Source organism: Aegilops tauschii, chromosome 5 (genome assembly GCF_002575655.3).
Source record: "Aegilops tauschii subsp. strangulata cultivar AL8/78 chromosome 5, Aet v6.0, whole genome shotgun sequence".
Classification (NCBI taxonomy): domain Eukaryota; kingdom Viridiplantae; phylum Streptophyta; class Magnoliopsida; order Poales; family Poaceae; genus Aegilops; species Aegilops tauschii.
This window is the reverse complement of record NC_053039.3, coordinates 572720146-572744287: the sequence shown is the minus strand read 5'-3', so window position 1 is coordinate 572744287 and position 24142 is coordinate 572720146. Positions and strand designations below refer to the sequence as shown.

Genomic DNA, 24142 nt, shown 5'->3' with positions numbered 1-24142 from the left:
TTGTACTGATCTTGAGAATTACAATATCTACAATCAAACTCCTCAACATTATGGTCAATACGTGCCACTAGTGCACGTGTTGAACTACGGTAACTACCATGGAGATACCCTGGTAAGATTTTTTACTATTACGACATCCGTGCATCTTTTGCATACTTCTAAAACTAGTACATCATTGCTAACTATGAAGTTATTACTATGTTTTTCAACAGAGAATCCCAGATGATTGTGTGCCTCATTTGATGTATCAGAATGGCAGCCTTCGTGTTTTGAACATATATCCAGGTCATCCTACGAATCTCAACTGTCCATACCGGATTTCTAAAAGAAGTGGAGACATGCTAATCAGAGAATGAAAAAAATGTATGGACAGTCGTAAGGAGGTTCTTGGAAGCAAAAGGAATCGCCGCGCAAGAATTGGAGACAGGATGATCTCCATTCTCCATAATGGAGAGTCAGGGTCTATATTGTTTTATGCTATTTTACCTTAAATAGGGTATTTAGGTCCTGCATAATACTGATGATCATGTGCTAAGAACAATTAAGTAGGGTTGGTTCGATGACTATCAGGATGATGATCGTTTGACTTGTTATTAATAACGAGTAGAAGTTGTATGATGATGATTAGTAGGACTTGTTATTATGATGATGCATGATGCAAGCATGAAGAGTTATTATATATCTGTGGGTGAAATAAACATGGATTGGATTGAAGTAAAGGCAATATGCATGTGGTGCATGTCGAAAGTAGTACAATCCAAACTTGATCAAGTTAGGATTAGTATTATTTTTGACATGCACCACATGTTGTCTCACTTCAATCTAAGTCATGTTTAGGCATAGCAGTAGCAGTAGCATGGAGATAAGAGAGGACACATCGCTCTATTAGCTACCTATAAGAACCTAAATTAACCCCCAAAACCATCTCCTTTCAAAAAAAAAACAGCCCCTGAAATGCTGACGCGTGGAAGCTTATTGGTCCCGATTGGTGCTACCAACCGGGACCAAAGGCCCTCCTGCCTGGACTCGCCGGAGCGGCCACGTAGAGGCACATCTGTCCCGGTTGGTATAAAAACCGGAACTAAAGGCCTAGGGCATTAGTAACGACCCTTTAGTCCCGGTTCCCCAACCGGGACAGATGGGCCTTATGAACCGGGACAAATGGCCCTTTTTCTACTAGTGCATGTTCACCTTTTCCTTTTTGTTTCACCCTAAGTTCATGGAAATTATACGCCGTCATGGTCACCCAAGGTAAAAAGTAAAATTGCATGCACGATGGAGGGGACATCAACCTAACACTTGGTGCGCCCGAACGTCCGGATAGATGAATAGAGCTTCTCCCTTCTTTTTTTGGAATAGAGCTTTTCTTTTGCAAGAGTGATCACTTAAAGCTTTGCCTTCAAGAAAAGCAGTGTCGACGATGTAGATGAAAGGCACAGTCATTGGAATAGGCGACCACACACCCTTCCATGGCCCAATGAGGGGGGAATTCCAATTGTTGATCACGATCGAGAGCGATGATGTCATGAGCTCCTTTGGGACCTCAATAAAGCTCGGAAACATTGCCCATGACAACATGGAGCACGTGGAGCATGAGATTATTTAAGAGCACACACCACAGAAGCCTGTGTATAATTCTCGGTCGTTGCTGGCCCTAAGAATAGGTTAGGCTTGATGCCCTTGAAAATTCCAAACCGACCAAGTCATTATGATAATGGTCTCCATCTTTCACTGTTGGTTCGTCGCTGGCCGTATATATAGTTAATGGTATCGCCTGCAAAGCTGGTTCGTCATTCGGCATATATACAATGTTATCACCTGCAAATTATGTTGGCGTAGCGGCATGTCACAATAACGGCGGCCGGCCGTATCTTTGGCCACAAGCGGTGAAATACATTCATCGTCGGAGATGTTGACAGCTTAATTTGTTGAATTCTTTTGCGTGACAGCTTAATGGGTTCCTGTCCTAGCTATAAAATGGATCTACCTAGCTGTCCGTGGCAACAACCAACAGACGATTCTCTCATTTGAGCGAGCGACAGAGCTAAGGGCCGGACGAGATGGCTGCTGACTGCGGGAGCAGGGAGGAGATGTGGAGCCTGGCCGGCGCCACCGCGCTCGTCACCGGCGGCAGCAAAGGGATAGGGTATATCATATGTTCACACATGCACGCATGCCTTTCTTCTGCTATTCATTCTACAAATGCAATTAGTAGTCTTCTTTTTTTTGACCGCAACAATTAGTAGTCTTCTTTACATGTTACTCCGGCCCTCATCTTACGTTATCCTCGAATAGACATGCCATCGTGGAGGAGCTTGCTAGGTTTGGGGCGAGGGTGCACACCTGCTCCCGGAACACGGAGGAGCTGGAGGAGTGCCGCCGGCGATGGGAGGAGAAGAACCTCCAGGTCACCGTCTCTGTCTGTGATGTGTCCATAGGTGCCGACAGGGAGAGGCTTATGGAAACGGTCCGACAAACCTTCGACTCCAAGCTCGACATACTAGTAAGTTACGTTCTATATATGGAAGTTAAACATGCCATGTAGTTTGCAAAACGATCTTATATTATGAGACGGAGGGAGTAAGTTCTATATTTGATGCCTCGACGCGTCATTATGCTGAGTTAGTAAAATCTCCCTTCATCCAATTAATATAGGTTAACAATGCGGCACAATTGTTCTACAAGCCGACTGTTGGATGTACAGCGGAGGAATACTCGAATCTGATGACCACCAACTTGGAGTCAACCTTCCATCTCAGCCAACTCGCACACCCTCTTCTCCTACACGCTTCTATTGCCGGAGGAGGCACCATCATCAACATGTCCTCTATTGGAGGCTCAATCGGCTTTGCAGGCTACACAATCTATGCTACCACCAAAGGTATCTACATGTGTACTGAATTGCCAAATATACAATAATGACATTTGTTTTTATACAATCATCCGAACAAAGTGCGTCCATCGTTTTATGAATTTTAAAATATTACTTGGTACCTAAAATTAAGTCGAATCTTCTTTTTGGATGGTTGTATTTCTCCTTTATTATTTAGGTGCAATACACCAGCTTACGAGGAGTTTGGCCACTGAGTGGGGCCCCGACAAGATTCGTGTGAATGCCATCGCCCCAGGTTTTATCACAACCGATATGATTAAAGATGTAAGTAGCCCCTAGCATGCATTTTCCTTGTTTAAACAACAATAAATGAAATTTAAACCATATTTCATAGATATTTTATGAGATAATAAGTCGCTTTATATTGGGAGGGAAAAATTAAAATATTCCAAACGATGTATTATTTGCACCAAAAAATAGCCATCTCTTAATAGACCGAAACAAGTGCTAGCGCTGTTTTCACTATGATACAAGATTAAGAGCTTGTCAGATTTATATTGCAAATCGCTAATTCACAGACAAAAAAACTGTATAGCATAGCTTGTTCTGTAGTCTCTCCAACCAAGAAATTAGAAGCCTTTTTTTCAAACTGCTAGCAATTTTTACATCCTTTTAAAATTAAATGTGGATAACAATTGGTTATTGTCGATTCATAGATTGATACCGAGTTTATGAAGAAAGAGCACTTGAAGACCCCGCTGGGACGGAGCGGCAAGCCGGTGGAGATCGCCACAGCAGTGTCATTCCTATGCATGCCGGCAGCTTCTTTTATCACCGGCCAAGTCATTTGCATCGATGGTGGTCGAACTATTAGTTCTTAACTATCAATTCCCCCGAATCAGGTCTGGACCGCTTTATAAGCTCTTGATTACTTGGAAAATACATCCATAGGAGAGTGGAGCAAAAATAAATAAAAACTAAGTAAATTATGCCAACTAATAAGTGGCATCATTGTGGACACCTTGGCACATTTCACGGGACAAAGTACGTATGAATGTGCAAATTTGGGCCTCATTTGTACTGAATATATGAGTCATGCTGGTTTTGGTACGAATATGGATGGGGGGCTACTATTCAGTTAGAGTTGTAAAATATATTATTATAAGCTTAAGATGAGAGCATCCTTCGCTTAAAACCTTGAAAGGGTCATATAATATTCTAATAAGCAATTCGACCACCCAATATTTTTCCGTGACCGAATTGAACCACCCAACGTACGGGCAGCATATACCTACACACCCAAATGTGATAAGATATTGGATCATGCAAGCACGTGGGCCTTGTTCCTCAGCTTAACGCCCCTTCAAAAGGGTTTTTGTTTGCTATGTGAATGTCTTGCTAGAAGATATAATTTTCTGAAATTGAGTTTTAATATCTTTTAGGTGTTTACGAAACTCATCCATAAATTTATTTATCTGTACAATTTCTAACGAATCGAGATATCCTCTTGTTCCGGTATAAATAGTAGCTATTTTCTCTTCCACCGAGAGAGGATTTGCCCGAGACTATTTAAGCAATTCCCTTAATCATCGAGCCCCTGCCAATTGATTCTATCTTGTTTTATCAAGAGCAGAGGCGAATTGTGCAAAGCCTTGTAACTCTACGAATTGAGCTAGTTCCAATTAAGATTTGTCAGCTGCTTGTGTCATGGCTTTAATCTGAGCCGCGAATCCTTTAGTTGAAACAAAAATACCCACGGGGTCGAATTCCAGCGATGAATAGATCCGCAGATAAGAATATTTGTTCATCTATAGTGGAGATTACATTAGTAGGAATATAGACAGATATGTTTGCAGATTGAGTCTCAACTATTAGTAAAGCGGTCATACTTCCTTCGTCTAAGAGAGAATTTAATTTAGCGGCTCCTTTTAAAAGATGTGAATGCAAATAAAAAAACATTCTCTGGATAAGCCTCACGACCGGGAGGTCTTCTTAATAAAAGGGACATTTGCCGAGAAGGTTGTGCCTCCTTGGAGAGATCATCATAAATTATTAAAGTACATCGTTCGTGGTACATAAATTACTCAACCAGGGCTAGTCCTGTATAAGGAGTGATATTGTAATGTAGTAGCTGCACCCACCGGAAATCCGTTGATGCTCCCGGGAGCGCGCACTCCTGCACGCGAAAAAATATATTTTAAAGTGTGAAAAAATTCCTATAAAAAAATTGGCGTATACATCTCGACATTATATGTGTGCTAGTCAAGTTTCAGAGAAGACCTGCATCTTTTATGGCTTGTGTAAAAAAGACAAAAGGATGTCTTGTGAAAAGCATTTTTTAGCGCCGGATTTTGTCTTTTTCACACGCGACACATAATCCTTTGACAATACCTACATAAGCACATATTAAACCTTGCCTTTTTTTTATTGAGAATTGTATTTGTAGCTATTGCTGTTTTAGAGCTGCCATTGATTGAAGCTGGACTGATTACTTGTGTGCTGTGAACAGCGAGATCAACGGTGTATTTAAGGACGACAGAGTTTGGTTTTTGTGCACCTAGGGACATTGCACCCCCGGTGCACCCATGATCAAAACTTAGCAAAACATTTACAAAAAATCTGAAACTTTCTGTATGTGATTATGACCAAATGTTTTAGGTGCTTGCAAAATTTGGTGGGGAAATGAGATCAGGGGAGCTTTGTAAAAAAAAATTGTGCTGAAAACATGTGAACAGTAACTTCGGTGCAGAGCAAACTTTGACGTTTTTGGTGACCAAACTTTGCCAGCTCCTAAAACATTTGCTCATAATCACCGCTGTTGCAATTTTTTATTTTTTTCAAATTTACTGTTTGTTGTGTGGGTGCACCCAAGTTAGGTGCAGGGTGCAGCCACTACTTTTCCTGCACGACAAGTATAGTGCTCGGGGCAAGCAGGTAAAGATTTGCACAACCCAGCGACTCGACTAGGCCAACCCTCACACAAAATTTAGTATATAGTTAAACTTGTCGATCATGATCAATAATAGCTCCCGCAAAAAAAAATCAATAATAGCTTCTTTTGTTTTTGCGTGGATCAACTAATAATTAATGATCAAGGCATCGAGAGCATTATATGGCAGTACTGCACAGGTAGCGAACCGTGACCTCAGGGAGACATTCCACAATAGTGCCTACATAGCGGACGCGGAGTTTCTGCTCCCGGGCTCATCTGCACCTCCTCTCAGAAAAAAATCAAAACAAATACTAGAAAAATTCAAAATATTATAATTTTTGTGGGTGGTAGATAATTTGATGCGTGAGGTCCGCTCCAAATTTCAACGCATTTGAACATCGGAGCAGCTCTCGGCAAAAAAGACAAAATCGGGGTCGGTAAAAATGTTTACTGTTCACGCACTGTTCTGGCCTGATTTGTCTTTTTTGCCGAGAGTTGCTCAGATGTCCGAATGAGTTGAAATTTAGAGCGGACCTCACGCATCAAATTATCTACCACCCACAAAAAAATTGGATTTTTTTGAATTTTTCTAGTATTTATTTTGATATTTTTTCTGAGTGGGAGCAGATGAGCCTGGACACCGAGTTGGATTTCCGCTACATAGCTGCATATTCTTGCATATCTTTTAAATTTAACAAAACGTCCATACGAACGTACTTCAAGTTGGAAATAACACTACTCATTCGGCAATATGATATAGGAATGCAAATTGGCAATTATTTTCTGAAATACAACAAGAACAAAGCTAGGCTGCGCTGCCACATGCATCTCAGTTGCACACCTCCGACACGAAGGACAGTTTCCCGCGGGGGACGTCGAACGTGAACCGCGTATTCACCTGCTGCGCCGCGCCAATCACCGTCCGGCGGTACCCACGGCCCGCGACCATGAACCGTGCATTCATGCCGTGCACCTCAAACAGCCGATCCGATGTGAACCACAGCTCGGCGCCGCCCTCAAAGTGAAACGCCATGTTGGGGAGCTGCTCTACCGATATGTACATCCGGTCAAACCAGAGCGGGCCGCCCGGTGGCCCCTTCACCGGGTCCGACCCTAGCTCCTTCATGCGCGCCACCAATGCTTTCTCCACTACAAGGTATATCGGCTCTGCGAAATGTGTGATGGTCTCCGCTGGGTTGATGCTGCAGCTATGGCTGACGAAGACACGCTTGTCGATCTTGAGACGCTTGTACCCTAGGGTGATGCCGATGAGGTTGAGGTGGTAGCCTGAGACGCCGGGATGTATGACGAGGTTGGTCGTGTGGGCATGCGGTGGAGGGCTTGGGACGTCCGCGCCGAGCAAGAGGGAGCCATGGGGATTGTGCACGGTGGGCATGGGGAGGCAGTAGGAGAACCTCCCGCCGGCGTGCCCACCAAGTTGTGTCAGGAGCGAGAGCGGCAGGTGGCTCAAGGACAGCACCCCGCCAAGGGTGTTGTCATTGTGGAACCCGGTCGACGAGTGTGCGCAACCGAACACAACACGAGGAATAGACTCCCTGACCGCGCCCGCTCGGCCGGTGCGGAGGTGGAAGGTGTCGCGCGAGAGGTACCCGGTGATGGAAGAGAAGTGGAAGGAGCAGCCGTGAGCCGTCTTCCGGTAGGGTGTGGTGCAAACCGGATCGTTGTTGTGGACGCCGTGGAATGTGGGCGACGCGCTTGGTGAGAAGAGGTTGCCGACCTGCGGCGGCGACGGGTGGCACGGCTCGCACATCACCCACGATGTGCTGATTTCGGTGTCGAGGCCGAGGACCTTCAGCCTGGTGCCTTCCCGGGTGCCGAGCGACACGAACACGCCGTAAGCATACCGGGCCGATGTTGAAATCGGCAGACGCAGGTCCTCGGTGGTGTAGGCCGAGCCATTGCTGGCATGCCCGTCAGGGACCGCCCCACTAAGGGCGACTAGCTGGAAGCTTAGGCCCGTCGTGTTGCTCAGATTCGCCCATGCGATGGCAAAGCTCAGGAAGAAAACTGGGAGAACAAGTGTTGAAAGTAATTTGAACATGGTTGCTTATTTTTGTGCTTCTTATTCCTGGATGGATTGACACCCTTTTATATTGGATGTTCTTGTATAGATTTTCTGCTTGGATGCCACTCCATTAAATGGGACAAATTGTTCTAAAGGATTTTGTTAGTATCCTCAACATGGATTCGTTTCATTTATGGGCTAGAATGCCTTTTGTTGGTCTGTAAATTTAATGTGATCTTCGCATTCCTGAATATGGATTTGTTTCATCTATGGGCTAGAACGCCTTTTGTTGGTCTATAAATTTAGTGTTATCTTCGCATTCCTGAATATGGATTCGTTTCATTTATGGGCCTTTTGTTGGTCTATAAATTTAATGTGATCTTCGCATTAATGGAGTGATATCCAAGAAGGAACTAGTGACTTCAATCCAAAAAATACATCTATCATTGCGAACAACAAAAAAGGACATTCATCAAGGATATCAGTTATCTGTATATGGTTGTTGCAGTCTTAAAGTGTACAGAGCGACTTTTATTCTGTTTTTCTTAGTGATTGATTTGACTTTTTTATTTAAGCGTGAGGCTTTTTGCGTTCTTATATTCTTACTTATATTTAAATTCATAAAATGCTCTAAAATATAGATATGTATATGGGAAATGCTCTAAAAAAGTTTACCATGTATTATAAAAATAGTATGGGTGTGTTAACATTCTTTTTCTCACGGTCATTGAAAATGTTTGTACATTTAAAAAAAATGTGTGTAACATTTTCAAAACTGTACATTTGTTTAAGAATCATGAAACCTTAAAAATTGTTCATAACAAAAAAATCTTTACACAATTCCAAAAATGTTTATGCAATATTAAAAAATTCACGTACTTTAAAAACAATATCTCTTACCATTTATAAAATATTCGTGACATTTAAAAATATGATCTACTCCCTCCGTCCCATAATATAAGAACGTTTTTAACACCACACTAGTGTTAAAAACGTTCTTATATTATGGGACAGAGGGAGTAACTCTTAACAAATGTTTGGACGTTTTAAAATAATGTTGAAAGCATTTATGAAAAATGTGGAATGTGTGTAAAAAATGTTCACCATGTATTTGAATAGTGTTCAATGTGCATTTTGAAAAAATATTCAACGTGTAGTTTTAAAAAATAATATGTATACGAAAATTGTTCAATGTCTTGAAACAAGTCTGCATCTATTTGGAAAATAAAAATCAGAAAGAAAAAAGACGAGCAAAAAAACAAAGAAAAAAATGTAAAAAGAACCTGACAAAACTGATACAGAAAAACAAAAAGAAAAAAAAAGCCATGTGGAAGCTTATAAAACTGGTCCGAACTGATTCCCAAAACAGCTCCCAGAAGCTATGGGAACACATGTTATGGGCCAGCCTGCGCTCGCGCCAGAGGCGAGATAAGCTTCCGTCTTGCAGTAGGCACGACATAGCTCCTGTGAACAGAGGAAAACAGGCCACATGCAGCTAGGTCGACAAATTGGGCCTAGGAGATAACCCATGATCTTACACAAACATTTCCTTCACATGCTCTAGAGATAGTTCACAAAAAAGAAACACATGCTCTAGAGATAAACACCAAACATGCTATTTAATACTCCCTTCAATCCAAAAATAAGTGTTGCAATATTGAACTAAGGTTATTTCAAAACAACGACACTTATTTTGGATCAGAGGGAGTAGATGTTTCTTGTGGGGAACTATTTAATATGTTAGCACAAGCTGGAAATAAGTAGTTCTAGTACCTACTCCCCCGGTCTCATACTTGTCGCAGAAATTGACAGAAATGGATGTATCTAGAACATTCCAGACGGAGGGAGTATATTATTGGGATTATTCATGTGCATTTCATGAGAAATTCAAATTCATGGTAGGTTGACAAGTTCAGGTTATTAGACCACATAATTTTTAACAACTCAATTTTGGTTTGCAAAATGTAAGTTGTAATTCTCCTGAAATATTTGTCCTTGTGCTACGGTTGTCAATTGACTTCATCTCATGGCTGGCTGGGCATGGTTGTAGTTTTACCTTTAGCTATTTAGGGCAGAGCTATTCAGGCATGGAAGATATAATCATCCTTATGGTGACGATCACAATGTTTTTAATTACCAAGTGTCTCGTGCGGTTCGTAATCACCTTAGTTAACTGCATTAACACTTTCTTGATTCTTTAAAAATATTGACGCATGATCTTTCTAACCACGTTATTTAACTGCAATAACATTTCCCATGCCCTGAGTGGTTGTGGGTATCCCAGCCGCCCAGCTAGGGATAGCTTGTAATGTACTTCACATGTTCTGGAGATAAACATATGTTGCTTAATAGATTTATGACATTTGATCTTATGACCTGCATGAAACATCTCCTTCACACTTGCTAAATATTGATGCATGATCTTTCTAACCACATTACTGAATTGCAATAGCGTTTCCCCTATCCGGTAAATTGAAATTACACATATTCCAAGCCAGTACCTACAGGTTGTGATTTCATACTGAATGACAATATGGGGGGGGGGGGGGGGGGGGGGGGGGGGGGGGTAAATGATGCATGTATACAGCACCTCAAAGGCCCTCGCAACAAAATGCATTTGGAAGGACAATATCAACAATAGGCGAAGTGGCCCTATAAAGAGAGTTGTCCGTAGAATATAGTGGTCTATGTGTAGTTTTATGTGCACATCTCAGCCTGACTGGAAACAGAGCATCCACTAACCAAGCACTTTACTTTACTTTACGAAGCATTTTATCCCAAACAAGTTGGGGTAGGCTAGATATGAAACCCTTTCACGAGGACTTCTCAGGAGGTCACCCATCCTAGTACTACTCTCGCCCAAATGAGTTTCATACCCAAAAGACTGGCTAGTTTTTACGATGGCTCGCCAAGCCTATCACAACCCTTAGATATGAAACCCTTTCACGAGGACTTCCCAGGAGGTCACCCATCCTAGTACTACTCTCGCTCAAATGGGTTTCATACCTATGGGACTGGCTAGTTTTTATGTTGGCTCGCCAAGCCTATCACAACCCTCCTCCTTTATCCGGGCTTGGGACCGGCTATGCCTAGAAGACATAGGCGGAGTTATCCACTAACCAAGAAGTGAAGCAAATAATTGCCATGCATTGCTTAGCACACAAATCATATCAATTATGACAGGAAGGACTATGAAACCGTGAGATAGTGAAGTGAAGGATTCTAGATACATTAACAACAAGGAACATGAGCAATTCAGCAACAAAAAGCAACATCGATAAGTCAACCGCCTGTGCTGGTTGTGATTGTCAACTCAGATATGTGCAGTGAAACCAGCAATGACCAAGTTATTTCCCTGTGGAATAACACTACATAAAAAACTGACAACTTGGAGCTTTACTTTCTACGTATCTACTTGTCATCTAACCAGCAGTGGTATCAGGTTAACGGTGTGCTGTTTCAATATCTGCACTGAATGGTGGACTGGTGTGGTGTTCCAAAGTTCACATCTAGCAGATCACGTCGTCAAAAGAGATCATATATATGCAAACAGGATCACATTTCATATGTATGCAAGCAACAGGAGCAAATTCAGCATATTCCAGATCATATACAAGTCTGCGTGCATCTGGGAAATATGTGCTCTCTTGAGAAAGAGATGTTGGCCTTGACATGAAACTGCATAGTTACAGGAGAAAACTTGTATGCAGCATACGTCTTACATCACTTGCAAATTGCATATACAGATTATTGATACGGATAGCCTGTAGACACATCTGGAACCTCTCCGACATTAAACCCTCGGCACCCTAAGACCTAACACAAGAGGATAAAAAGAACAGGAAAACAATCTGAACACGATAGACAGCAGAGCAAAGCAAGGGGGAAAAGCCAATACCAAGCAAATATGAACAGCAGCAAGATGACCAAAAAAGTATGTCTTCCGCCAAACTCGAGAATGCCTAAATAAATAGGACATCATAGCAGATAGGCCCGGTGGGGGACGCCGGTAGCAGACGGCCGTGCACCAGACAAGATCATAGTACATATAGACAAGAGAAGTAATGCAAGGAGATGTTACAGTATCCCAATTGAGGTTCAGTACTGACAGCAGAATGTTCTCATGGATTTCACTCCAGGTTCCAGCAGACAATAATAACTCCAGTAAGAATTGCTACATACAGTCCATCTAATGGAAGAGACGAAAAAAGATCTGTGTGGAGGAAAGTAATTTTGCAAGTTGAGGAGTGCAGGAGCAAACAATATGCAGGTTCAGATCTACTCCCTCCTGCCCAAAATAACTAAATCAAAGACACTTATTTTGGGATGGAGGGAGTATGTGCTAACAAGTGCCACTGTTGACGCAGATCGTTATATTAGATGCAAGTGCAACCAAGATACTCAGGTGAGAGCACAAATTCTACAGGCAGCATACAACACATGCATAATAGCTTGATAGTCACACATCATGCATTTCAGTTGTAAAACTGCGATCTCCTTCACATGCTCTGGAGATAACATGTTGCTTAATAGATTTATGATCCGTGAACTTATGATTTGCATAAACATCTCCTTCACACGTTCTCCTTCACACTTGCTTAATATTGATGCATGATCTTTCTAACCACATTACTGAACTGCAATAACAATCCCCCGGCCATGTAAAACTGTAATTACACGTATTCCACGCCGGTGCCTACAGGTTGTAATTTCATACTGAATGGCAATATGATAGCTATCATGTCGGTCTTATAAAGTATTCACCTCTGCTAGTAGACAACAGAGCATTTCAAAGGCATGTAAAGAGCATTTCAAAGGCCTCGCAAAAGAAAAAACAGCATTTGGAAGGAGAATATCAACAACAGGCGAAATGGCCGTATAAAGAGTGATTGTCTAGCAGTAGAGTGTATAGGGTGGTCTATGTGCAGTTTCATGTGCACATCTCAGCCTCACCGGAAACAGAGCATCCACTATAACTAAGAGGTGAAGCACCTAATTGCCATGTATTGCGTAGCACACAAGCCCTATCAATTATGACAGGAAGGGCTATCCTAGTGTGAGACGGTGAGACTAGCCACAATGGGTAGTAACATAGAGTAGTAACATGCAAATGTTACTACCTCTATAGTGGGGAGTAACATATGTGTGGTAACATGCAACACTTCATTTATTAGGCTATAGACTCATCTTGTCTTGATATGTGTGATGTTACTCATACTAGTAGTAACTAGCTATGTTACTACATGTCTCTCTTTCTTCATTTATTGCTTGCCACATCATCTATTTTATCTAGATATGTGTGATGTTACTACCTATGTTACTCCCACTGTGGAGGATTCTAACACACATAAGCAGACCAGGAACATGAGCAATTCAACAACAAAAGGCATCATCAATCAATCAATCGGCTGTGCTGGTTGCGATAACGGTAGGTCAGCTCAGATATGTGCCAGTGAAACCAGCAATAATCAATTCATTTGCATGTAAAATAACACTACATAAAAAACTGACAACTTGGGGCTTTATTTTCTATACTTTGCATATCTCACATACTGGTTGTCATCTACTCCCTCTGTTCACTTTTTTAAGACGCTGTAGCCATTTCAGACAGCAGTCAAAGTTGTACTGTTTCAAAATCTGCAATGCGTGGTGGTCAAAGTTGCAGATCATGTTGTCAAAAGAGATCATATATATGCAGGCAACAGGATCATATTTCATTTGTATGCAAGCAACAGGATCATATTTCGTTTGTATGCAAGCAACAGGAGAAAATTCGGCATATAGCACATCATATACAAGCGTGCATGCATCATAGAAATATATGCTCTTCTGAGACAACAAATCTTGGCATTGCCCTGAAATTGCAGTTACTTGTGAAAAATTTATATGCAGCATACATTATACATCACTTGCAAATTACATATACAGATTATCAATATGGATAGCCTCTAGACATATCAGGAATCTCTACAACACTAAACCCTCGGCACCCTCAGATCTAACATGAAAAATAATCTGAGCACGATAAACAGCAAAGTAAAGCAGGTAAAAACCGATGCCAAAAGAACTACAAAGACCAGTAAGATCACCAAACAAGAAGACACTTCATGCGATTTCTCACACACCATCTCAACAGACAAATAAGGAAAGACCAGATCAACTAAGACGAACCAAAAGTAAACACCATCTCAACAGACAAATAAGGAAAGACCAGATCAGCTAAGACGAACCAAAAGTAAGAAAACATAAGCATGCCTAAATAGGACAGCACGCCGGTATCAGGCGGCCACACACCAGACGAAATCAATAGTACATATTTGATAATAGGAAAACTAATGCAAGAAGTGGTTACTGTATCCCAATCGAGGTTCAATGACAGCAAACATTATCATGGATTTCATTTCAGGTTTCAGAAGACAATCGTTCCAGTAAAAGCTACTGTACTACATACAGATCTCCAGTGGAAGAGATGAAAAAAGATTTCCATGGAGGTTAATGCCTTCGTAGTGTGAGGAGTGCAAGAGCAAATAATATGCAAGTTAAGATCTATACGCTGAAAGGCAACAGGCAGCATTCGTCATTGAACGCAACTTAGCCAGGTCTCAAGTCAAGTGCAACATTTTTGTTTGTATGGCAGGATGCAAGAAGCTGGCCCTGTCACCTCAACTACCTTGAAAATTACTGCAGACAGGGTGTGGGGAGCATTTTGGAAGATCCATCCCTTCTCATCCAATTTTGGAAGTTCTGATTTTTTTTTTCGATAGATGCTGTTTTCATTGACTCTATGAATGTGAATTGGCAATTATTTTCCAGAATACAACATGAACAGACCTACGCTGCATCCCTACTGCACAGCTCCTCCGCGAAGGTCAGCCTCCCCGCAGCGACGTTGAAGATGAACCGTGCGTTCACCTGCTGCGCGGCGCCGATCACCGTCCGGTGGGAACCATGGCCCTCGACCAAGAACCGTGCTGTCGTGCCAATCACAAGAAACAGCTTCCCCGCCGTGAACCACATGTCACCGCCATCCGCGAAGTGGAACACCATGCTGGGGAGCCGTGTCCGCGCCGTCCTGGAAATCTTGTTGAAGACTAGCGGGCCGCCACGCGGCCCCTTCACCTGCTTTGATCCTAGCTCATTCATCTGCGCCACCAGCTCTCTCGCCACGACAAGGTACGCTGGCTCCACGATCTTGGTGATGGTCTCGGCGGGGTTGATGCTGCAGCCGTGCCTGGTGAAGACATGTCTTTCGATGTCAAGGCGCTTGTTCCCTAGGCTGATGCCGATGAGGCTGAGGTGGTAGCCCGAGGCACTCGCGGTGAGGGTGGTCGTGTGGGCGTCCCGCGGCAGGCTTGGGACTTCTATGCCAAACTGGATGAAGCCGCTGGGGTTGCGCGAGGTGGTGGGATCAGGGAGGCAATAGGAGAACCTCCCGCCGGCACGCGAACCAAACTGAGTCAAGAATGAGAGTGGCGTGGTGCTGAGGGAGAGCACCCCGCCGAGGATGTCCTCGTTGTAGAACCCAATGGTGGTGTGCGCACAACCAAACGCCACATCGGAAATAGACTTCACAGCACTTCGCCCGCTATGACGCAGGTGGAAGGTGTCGCGTGCGAGATACCCGGTGGCGGAAGGGAAGGCGAAGGAGCACCCGTTGGCCGAGTGGAGGCGGTGGTAAGGTGGGACGCAGACAGGGTCATTGCTGTGGACACCACGGAACGTGGGTGACGCGGCTGGCGAGAAGAGTCTGCCAACTTGATGCAGTGGTGGGTGACACGGCTCACACATCACCCATGACGTGCTGGCGGAGGTGTCGAGCGCAAGGACCTTCCGCCTGCCGCCTTGTCCAATGCCGATTGACACGAACACGCCATGCACATAGTCGGACGGCATCAAGGCCAATGGGCGCAGGTCCTCGGCGGTGTAGGAAGAGCCATTGCCGGCATCCCAGTCAGGTACCCGACTAAGGGCGACAAGCTGGAAGCTTAGGCCAGTCACATTGGCTGGCTGCGCCAATGACATTGCAAAACTCAAGAAGAGCACTGGGAGAACTGCAAGTAACTTGAACATGGTGGCTCAGGAATTCAAGCATATAATAGCGGCTCTATGCTTCTTGTTCTTGTATGGATATATAGCAGATCGCACCCTTATATATACCAGGTATTCTTGAAGATGAATGCCATTGATTGACATGAAACTGATCTAATCTAAAGGATTTGGGTATCCTTCCAATGGGTTCCTTTCATTTATAAGCTAGACTAGAATCCCTTCTGTTGGCCCAAACATTTAACAGATGTTTGGAATAGCAGCAAGGCAGGAATTAGTGACTTCAATTTAAACAACACATTTATCATCCAAACAATAAATGCCGGTGCACTTGAGTATCACTGCCTCTTCAACACTTGAATACTGTTCTAAAGGATTTGGGTATCCTGACAATGGATTCCATTCATTTATAAAGCTAGAATCCCTTCTGGTGGTCCAAACATTTAACATGTTTTTGGCATAGCAACATATCTATCATTGAAACAATAAATGAAGACATTTATCGAAGATTTTGCAAGTTCTCTGTACGTGGTTGTTACAAACTTACATTGTACAACATCATTCTTATTTTTGACAGAAATACAGATTGGTGATACTTCATGAGATACGTATACAAGGCGACAGCAAAATCCTCAGGATTGTATATGAATTTCGATATTATCGATCAATCTAACCTTTCCAAACCATGCGGCGACACAAATGACAACAGGGCGGTCGATCGTCTCCACAGGTACCAAACTTTCCTGCTCCACAATCTGCGTTGGCATCACAGATTCATTCAATACAAATCAGAAATTTATTATGATCAGTAAAAACATGTTGCTGAGAAGCTGAGATGCCCCACTTAGTTTTATTCTTTTTACCAAAATCAGCGGTATGCTGTTCTAAGAAATAAAACAGCTAATTATGCTGAATTGGACTGTCTGGTGCTACAAATTATACAAGTATACCATGTTGGTTTCAAAGGTTCTCCAGGAAACAACCAGGACCATTGTTACAACAAAAAGGGACCATAAAAAGTTATACTACTTGAGATGCTCAGTATAGCATTATTTGTTTTTGAAATAACCAAAACTCGAACGGTTTATCTAAACAGTGGTACATTGTTCCAGAAGAAATGTGTAAATTATTATGCTGATATTAGGATCTCCGGTGCAGCAAATGCAAACAATAGCTAACATCATGGAGATTTCAAAGGTTCTCTAGGACACAACCAGCATCAGCATCACAACAGGAAAGGAAGTGAATCACAGTGAGCTACTCCCTCTGTCTCAAAATGTAAGACGTTTTTTGACACTATGATAGTGTCTATTTGAGAAGTCAATCACTAGATAAATTGATTTACAGAAAACACTAAGGACACTTGAATAAAAAAAAGGTTTCAACATTACCTCAACATAATCAACCCGACCGCCAGCTTCAGTCAGCGTCTGCACTATCTGATCCTTTATATGTTCGCTAGCACTGTTGCTATTATTCAACGCAGCAGTTCTAGCATTTAACAGTGATCTACTAATGGATAATGCCTACAAAAAAAAACGATTATCAAAGACAGATTATATATCATCATATATAGGAGCATCATAATTGTTTGTTCCATGACATGTATCAACTGCTTAGTCTTGTCTTTGTGGATTACCCAAAACAATAATAATACAAAGACAATCATAAATGTAAGGCATTGCGAGAAATTTAAAATTTTGCTGTCTTTTGTAAATGCACCCTTCGAAAGTCAGAATACAAGTGTGCAAAAGCAGTGTCAGTTTGTGCAGAAGACAAACCTTCTCCCTTTCCTCAGGCGAGAGGTGGACGTTGCGAGAGCTCATGGCAAGACCATCTGCTTCTCGCACTATTTCTGATCCTATTATCTCTACGGCAAAATCAAGGTCACGAACCTGAAAACAGCATGAGCATATCTCACAATCTCAGTAACTGAAGCAATTGAAATACTCTGAGCTGATGGAATTAGCATTTGGAAAACGGAACTGAAGGCATGAAGCATCGAAACAGAAACAGACTAAAATGAGTACTGAAATGGAGCAAAAACTGCTCCCCAATTCAACATTGTGTACATTATGCATTATGCACTACCCAAAAGAATGTGTCAGGTTATCAAAGATGATCAAGGACATCAAATGGGCCAAAAACTATGTGCTTGATATATGTAAATCAAGCTGACAGCTGCACTGAAGAAGCATATTCAGACTGCACATTGTCACTCATTTTGCACATCTGTTGCTACTTACCATTCGGCAGATGAGGCGCCACTGCTGGTAATCCTTCTTCCCGAACATGGCGACGTCGGGCTCAACGACGTTGAACAGCTTGGCGACGACGGTGGCCACCCCACGGAAGAACACTGGCCGGCTGGCCCCACAGAGGCCCTTCTCCAGCCGCTCCACCCGGATCCAAGTCTCGTGCCCGTCCCCGCCCGCCTCCAGGCAGGAAGAGGCAGCGGCGCCGGCGGGAGCCTCGGCGCGGCGGCCAGAGACAGCGGCGCCGCGGTGGTAGAGGTCTGGGGGGTTGAAGACGGCGTGGACGGCGCCGGTGGAGGCGAGCTTGCGGAGGTCCCCGGCGAGGTCGGAGGGGTAGGTGGCGAGGTCCTCGGTGGGGGCGAACTGGCTGGGGTTGACGTAGATGGAGACGACGACGGCGACGGGGCCGGGCACGGCCGCCGCGGCGGACACGAGCGAGAGGTGGCCCTCGTGGAGGAAGCCCATGGTGGGCACGAGCACCACCGTCTTTCCCTCCGCCCGCTGGCGCCGCGACCACGCCCGCATCGCCGCCTTGTCCCGGATCACCTCCGGCTCGCCCGCCGCCGCCGCCATGGGATCGGGAGCAGAGCAGTCAAATTGGTCAGATGAGTCCAAGCGGAAGCGGAAGTCAAAGTTTTGGAGGCGACGGGGAAGATGATAAGATTGCGGCGGCTTGCGGGGGAACCGAATCGAGCGAAAGAAGTGTTTTTTATTCAAAAAACAAGACAGCGAACCGTCACGTTGCTTCCGTTCCGTCGGTCGATGCCAATGCGCACCTGATCGCCGGGCCTTCCTCACCTCCGGTTAGGGCTCGAGCGACCGCGGGCGATGGGGGCCCGTCGCCGCCCCAACAGCAGGAGGTCGGCGGCGAGCGCGCCGGAGACCGCTGTGCTCGAGAGGGAGGCGCCGGAGGGGGGGGGAGGTCCTGAGGAGGAAGAAGGAGATGACGGAGGCGCTGGCGGCCATAGGCCTTTCACCGGGCACGAAGTCGACGGCCGGGAAGAAGAAGGTGGTCAAGACGCGGCTAACGCAGGCGCTCATGGAGCATATGATCGCGAGCCCCTACAGGCCCATACCCATCCCCGATGACGAGCTGGCCAGGCGTCCCAGGTGGTCCCGTGAGTTCTACGCCGCGGCCATGGATGGAGCCGACAAGGTCGCGGCCTACCAGCGGGCCCTCGTCGACCAGTACGTGGCCAGGGGCTACGCCGAGGACGAAGAGGAGGTCACCGACGACGAGTCGGAGGAGAACTAGCAGCAACCAAAGGGAAGGGGGTCATCCCAGATGTTCATCGGCTCGTGCTGAATAATTCCGCCTACAGTACATGTTATTTACCACCCTGGTGTTATTATCACACCTTAATTGCTACTAGTGATTCCATTGCTATTTTGGCAGCAAGAAATTGACATGACCTTGCCTCATTTTGGGGCACCAAATAGCACACAGGAAATTGCAGCAAAAGCATCACCAGAACACACATGATGACTACTACTAGTTGTCTATGACAGCAAACGGCACATAATAATCATCATGTAGTTCAACAATCCAGATCCACATTTAACTAAAGCATAAAGTGAGTGACTAGTTACATAATAAACTCACCTGGTTCTGTGCTTTGCAGATTATGTAACAACACCACAGCAACAGTTCAGCCCAACAGCAACATCTTCTTTGGGGCCATCCTTTTGGCCACTTTCTTTACATTTCCTTGTAAGAGAAATACAGTAGCTGCCTGGCTCTGAGATGCTGCGGCTAGTTGCCTGCATATATAAACACTTGCATTTCTTAGGAAGATTAAAAGTAAGATTTAGTGGAGCAAAAAGGTTAAAAAAAATACCTTCTAGTCACAGGCCCTGGGCTGGCTTTCAATGTTGTTGGTGTACACTGAAAAGCAGCAGCACCTTCTACACATGCCGGTTCATCTATTGCCAATGGACCATCTTTCAAAGATCCCTTCAGGTTATGTAACAACAGCACAGCAACATTCAACCCCAAGAGCAACATCCTCTTGGCCTTTTGCTCTTCCCTTTTCTCCCTGTGAATATCAGATCACAAATACAGTATTAGTAAATTTACATAGAAGTATAGAGCAGTATCTGGAAAAACAGGCCTGAATGCCATCTTTTGAGACCTTCTCATGCTTTATCTCTGAATTCATTGATTGCCAACAGACCCCAGTGAGATCTCCAGCACCCGCAGCAAAAGCGACAGCACCAAACATGCCTCCCACCAAAATCCCAGACAAGAAGCGGAATCTGATGGGTGTATATATCAGCACCAACACATACATCAATCAATAAATTCTGAAAAACAGTTCCAGATTTCTTGTGGTTCAGGAATTCAGGAGTTCCGTGCACACAGGGCTCTAGGTTGGCATTCCTCTTTTCTGTCAGGAAAGTACAATGTGGTATTTTATCAAATTAACCATCAGCGGAGGGACAAGCGTGTCGTCCAGCTTCTCATATATCTGTACTATGTGTCAAAGCATTGTGTGTGGGATGAAATGGGCCTGTTCATCAAAGAGATCGATTACCCTGGAAAAAAAATCAAAGAGATCGATCAGCGGGTGCAAGTTTGCAACTGCATTGATCAGCTCACACTGTTTCAGTCGGTCGATCCTTCTTCATCATCTGGGGGACAAGCGCGTCGTCCAGCATCTCATATATCTCTGCACACTGTGGATGCCCCTGATCCCTGGAAAAGAACATGTGGGTCCTCGCATCCACCACTATCTGGCTAACCCCGGGCGTCCTCCTCACCTTGCTCCCCTTCATAGCCTTCCACACACCTGCCATCTCCTCCCACCTCCCACCTGACCCAAACACATTGGCCAGAACCTTGTAGTAGCCATCTGAATCTGAACCAGAGGGGCCGTCAGACTTGGCAAGAGCCTCCCCCACTTCCCTTGCTGCATCCACCTCATTATGCATCATGCAGGCCCCCAGCAGCGTCCTCAGGACAGCATCGTCATGTGTATCCAATGGCATGGCGGCAACGATCTTCATTGCTTCCCTCACATGCCCTGCACGGCCGAGGATGTCAACAAGGCAGGTGTGGTGCTCGATTGTTGGCTCGAGCCCGTAGCGGTGAACTGATGCGAAGATTGCCCGGCCTTTGTCGACAAGACCGGCATGGCTGCAGGCTGACAGCACTGCGGTGAAGGTGGTTGAGCTGGGCTTATATCCATGTCGCAGCATCTGAGCAAAGGCCTGCAGCGCGTAGGAGGCACAGCCATGGTTGGCGAAGGCTTGCATCATCGATGTCCATGTGATGGCATCCTTCTCTTGTAACATCTTGAAAGCTTGCCAGGCAGAGCGCAGGTCGCCACTCCTTGAGTACATGGTGAGCAGAGCGTTTCCTAAGGAGGTGTCTGACAGGAGACCTCGTGTGGTAGCGAAGCCATGGATTTGCCCAACTTCAATTGTGCTATTGGCTGTAACCAAGACACTGATCAATGTGGTGATGTCAGGAGATACTGCTGACCGGAGCATGAGAAGAAATAAACCAATGATTTCATCCTTACGCTCGTCCTTGGCATAGCCATGGATCAGGGCATTCCAGCTCACCAGGTTCTTTGCGGGCATCGAATCAAACAATCTCTGAGCCTCGTTCATCTGGCCATCACTGGCATAAGCAGTGACCATCGCATTCCACGCCGCAATGTCCTTGTTTCTCGGCATTCTGTTGAAGAACTCTCTTGCCATCGAAACGCGACCGTTCTGCGCCAAGCCAGTGACCATCGTGGTCCAAGAAACCACATTCCTATCCGGCATCCTCTCGAACAGCCGAACCGCCTCATCCACTTTCCCAGCACGGAGGAAACCGGAGATCATGGCGCTCCAAGAATACGGGTTCCTCTGGGGCATCCTGTCGAACAGCTCCACGGCCTCCTGGAAGTGGCCGTGGTCGGCGTAGGCCTTCACCATGACCGTCCAGGTGACCACGTTCCTCTCCGGCATCTGGTCGAACAGCTCCCTCGCCCCCCTCAGCATCCCGCTGCGCGCGTACCCCTGCGCCATGGCCGTCCACGAGACGACGCTGCGGGCCGGCATCGCGTCGAACAGAGCGCGCGCCTCGTCGACGCGCCCGGCGCGGCAGTACCCGGAGACCAGGCAGGTCCACGCCGCCACGCTCTTGACCGCCATTCCGTCGAACAGCCTGCGGGCGCGGTCGACGTGGCCGGCCTTTACGTACCCGTCGAGCATCATGGCGTCCAGATGGGGGCCGCGGGCGGACGCGGGCGCCGGGCGGAAGAGCGCCTCCGCTGGCGGGAGGTGGGCCGTGGCTGCGTAGGCGACGGCGTCCCGGTGCGGCCTCTCGTCGAGCACCGCGCGTGCCTGGTCATCGGCGCTGTGGAGGTCGCGGCGGGCGGGGGCGGTGCGGTTCGCCAGGGCGCCATGGAGGCGGAGAAAGACGGTGTGGAGCGAGGGGCGGAGGAGCAGCCGCCGGCGCCGGCGCCGGCGAAGAAAGGCGCGGGACATGCTCGGCTCCGCCGTCTGACGGGAATAAAGGAAGTGAGAGTGGCAACGGCTCGATTTTCTGCAGTATCTCTGCACTTCTGACCTGTACTCAGAATTCAACATGTTTGTGCAACAGAGCAAAATCAAAATAAATACAGTAGTAAATAAATTTAAAAGATTCTGACTTTTTTTGTAGATGTTCATATTAGCGTAGCTAAGTGTGCTCGACAATTTTCATGTCATATGGGATAACAGTGCTTCATCGGTCTTCGGCTTGTTTCCTTTTCACGGGTCAAAATGCTTAAGTTTTCCCTCTGAAAATTTGCATGTACCATTCGAACAGGACAATAAATTAAAAGCATCCATTTTTTTAAAATGATATTTGTAAAATCCATTTTTGGCATGCAGGAGCATGTGCTCTGTGGTGGTGTGATACAACACGTTCCAAGCCTTTTATGCAGCTGTCTTTCACAAGTTTTCCTGAATGAAACCAAATATATCAGGAGAGAAAATTCAACAAATAAATTAAAAAATACTGCATATAATCCGCAAGGATTTCAGAACACTGGCCGTGTGAAATCACCAAGAGCAATGTATCGGTGTAACAATTTTCATGTGCCATTCGGACGGGACAATGAATTAAAAACATCCATTTTTTAAAAAAAATTGACATTTGTAAAATCCATTTTTGGCATGCAGGAGCATGTGCTCCCTAGACCCAAAATGGATTTCCGCATTGAACACTTGCTACCTAAAACGTCTTATATTTGTTTGCTTTTGTGGTGGTGTGATACAACACATTCCAAGCCTTTATGCAGCTGCTCCTTCACAAGTTTCCCTGAATGAAACCAAATATTAGGAGACAAAATTCAACAAATAAATTAAAAAAAATACTGCATAAAACGCGGCTCGTGTGAGGATTTCAGAATTCTGGCCGTGTGAACTCACCAAGAGCAATGTCTCGGTGTAACAATTTTCAGAATTGCATGTTCAGCAGAACAAAGCTTTGCCTGGATTCTGTACAAGAGAGCTTTCAAGGATATAAGATGATTCACATTGAGTGGCTGTGACTTGAGAGGAAAATCATTCTATGTAGCCGACGATCGAGATACATGACTTGCTCACACACACGCACGTAGATGGAATGATTTTCGCTCAAAAAAACATCTCTAGATGGAATGATAGAAGGAATCTCATATCTCTCTCTTTCTCCTTAGGTAAATAATAATTACGTGATCGATCGTGTTCCATATTTAGGACGGAGATTGATATCCTACCCATCTCCTCATCTCCTTGCCTCCTCAAGGATCGCTAGTCGCCGCCGCCGCCAACCCTCCAGCTGCTCACTGCCTCGCCGTCGCCACCGCTTGGACGCCATGGACCTTGGGGATAAGGACCACAGCTTTCGCGTGGACAGTGACGGGGAGGAGATGCAGCTCACGCTGACGCGGACTAAGTCGGCGCAGCACCGTCGTTTTGTTTTCTATATAGATGGTGAGATGCATTCATAGATGGTACGTAGATGTATAGATGATGTGATGGTATGATGTATGTATATAGGAGATGTGATGAATATGATTTGTTTTTGT

The 24142-nt window shown here is 45.1% G+C and overlaps 5 protein-coding genes across 5 annotated transcripts; 1 reads left to right on the top strand and 4 right to left on the bottom strand.

Annotated features, from left to right (window-relative positions):
* Positions 1-1974: 1974 nt before the first annotated feature.
* LOC109746372 (noroxomaritidine/norcraugsodine reductase) lies at positions 1975-4014 on the top strand. The gene is made up of 5 exons (XM_020305487.4): positions 1975-2146; positions 2296-2503; positions 2656-2881; positions 3051-3157; positions 3550-4014. The coding sequence occupies exons 1-5, from the start codon at positions 2061-2063 to the stop codon at positions 3712-3714; spliced, it is 792 nt and encodes a 263-aa protein (XP_020161076.1). The 5' UTR covers positions 1975-2060; the 3' UTR covers positions 3715-4014.
* A 2401-nt stretch (positions 4015-6415) lies between these two features.
* LOC109746369 (aspartyl protease 25-like) lies at positions 6416-7844 on the bottom strand. Its single transcript, XM_020305484.4, has one exon. The coding sequence runs from the start codon at positions 7825-7827 to the stop codon at positions 6595-6597; it is 1233 nt and encodes a 410-aa protein (XP_020161073.1). The 5' UTR covers positions 7828-7844; the 3' UTR covers positions 6416-6594.
* A 6277-nt stretch (positions 7845-14121) lies between these two features.
* LOC109746368 (aspartyl protease family protein 2-like) lies at positions 14122-16165 on the bottom strand. Its single transcript, XM_020305483.4, has one exon. It carries the CDS (start codon positions 15859-15861, stop codon positions 14623-14625), a length of 1239 nt encoding a protein of 412 aa, XP_020161072.1. The 5' UTR covers positions 15862-16165; the 3' UTR covers positions 14122-14622.
* A 123-nt stretch (positions 16166-16288) lies between these two features.
* On the bottom strand, positions 16289-18667 carry LOC109746373 (pantoate--beta-alanine ligase). The gene is made up of 4 exons (XM_020305488.4): positions 18084-18667; positions 17619-17732; positions 17229-17363; positions 16289-16592 (listed from the first exon to the last, which is right to left on the bottom strand). The coding sequence occupies exons 1-4, from the start codon at positions 18663-18665 to the stop codon at positions 16470-16472; spliced, it is 954 nt and encodes a 317-aa protein (XP_020161077.1). The 5' UTR covers positions 18666-18667; the 3' UTR covers positions 16289-16469.
* LOC109746376 (uncharacterized) lies at positions 17619-23075 on the bottom strand. Its single transcript, XM_040391300.2, has 4 exons — positions 20225-23075; positions 19931-20128; positions 19696-19853; positions 17619-17732 (listed from the first exon to the last, which is right to left on the bottom strand). The coding sequence occupies exon 1, from the start codon at positions 22755-22757 to the stop codon at positions 20688-20690; it is 2070 nt and encodes a 689-aa protein (XP_040247234.1). The 5' UTR covers positions 22758-23075; the 3' UTR covers positions 17619-17732; positions 19696-19853; positions 19931-20128; positions 20225-20687.
* Between the last annotated feature and the right edge of the window lie 1067 nt (positions 23076-24142).

Excerpts from the sequence above, each read along its gene's own strand:
- LOC109746372 (XM_020305487.4), top strand. The coding sequence starts at position 2,061 with ATGGCTGCTGACTGCGGGAGCAGGGAGGAGATGTGGAGCCTGGCCGGC. Across the intron at positions 2,147-2,295 it reads GGCGGCAGCAAAGGGATAGG|ACATGCCATCGTGGAGGAGC; the intron begins GTATATCATATG and ends ATCCTCGAATAG. Across the intron at positions 2,504-2,655 it reads ACTCCAAGCTCGACATACTA|GTTAACAATGCGGCACAATT; the intron begins GTAAGTTACGTT and ends CAATTAATATAG.
- LOC109746369 (XM_020305484.4), bottom strand. The coding sequence starts at position 7,827 with ATGTTCAAATTACTTTCAACACTTGTTCTCCCAGTTTTCTTCCTGAGC.
- LOC109746368 (XM_020305483.4), bottom strand. The coding sequence starts at position 15,861 with ATGTTCAAGTTACTTGCAGTTCTCCCAGTGCTCTTCTTGAGTTTTGCA.
- LOC109746373 (XM_020305488.4), bottom strand. The coding sequence starts at position 18,665 with ATGGCGGCGGCGGCGGGCGAGCCGGAGGTGATCCGGGACAAGGCGGCG. Across the intron at positions 17,364-17,618 it reads CGCCTGAGGAAAGGGAGAAG|GCATTATCCATTAGTAGATC; the intron begins GTTTGTCTTCTG and ends TTTTTTTTGTAG. Across the intron at positions 16,593-17,228 it reads GTCGGGTTGATTATGTTGAG|ATTGTGGAGCAGGAAAGTTT; the intron begins GTAATGTTGAAA and ends ATGCCAACGCAG.
- LOC109746376 (XM_040391300.2), bottom strand. The coding sequence starts at position 22,757 with ATGAACATCTACAAAAAAAGTCAGAATCTTTTAAATTTATTTACTACT.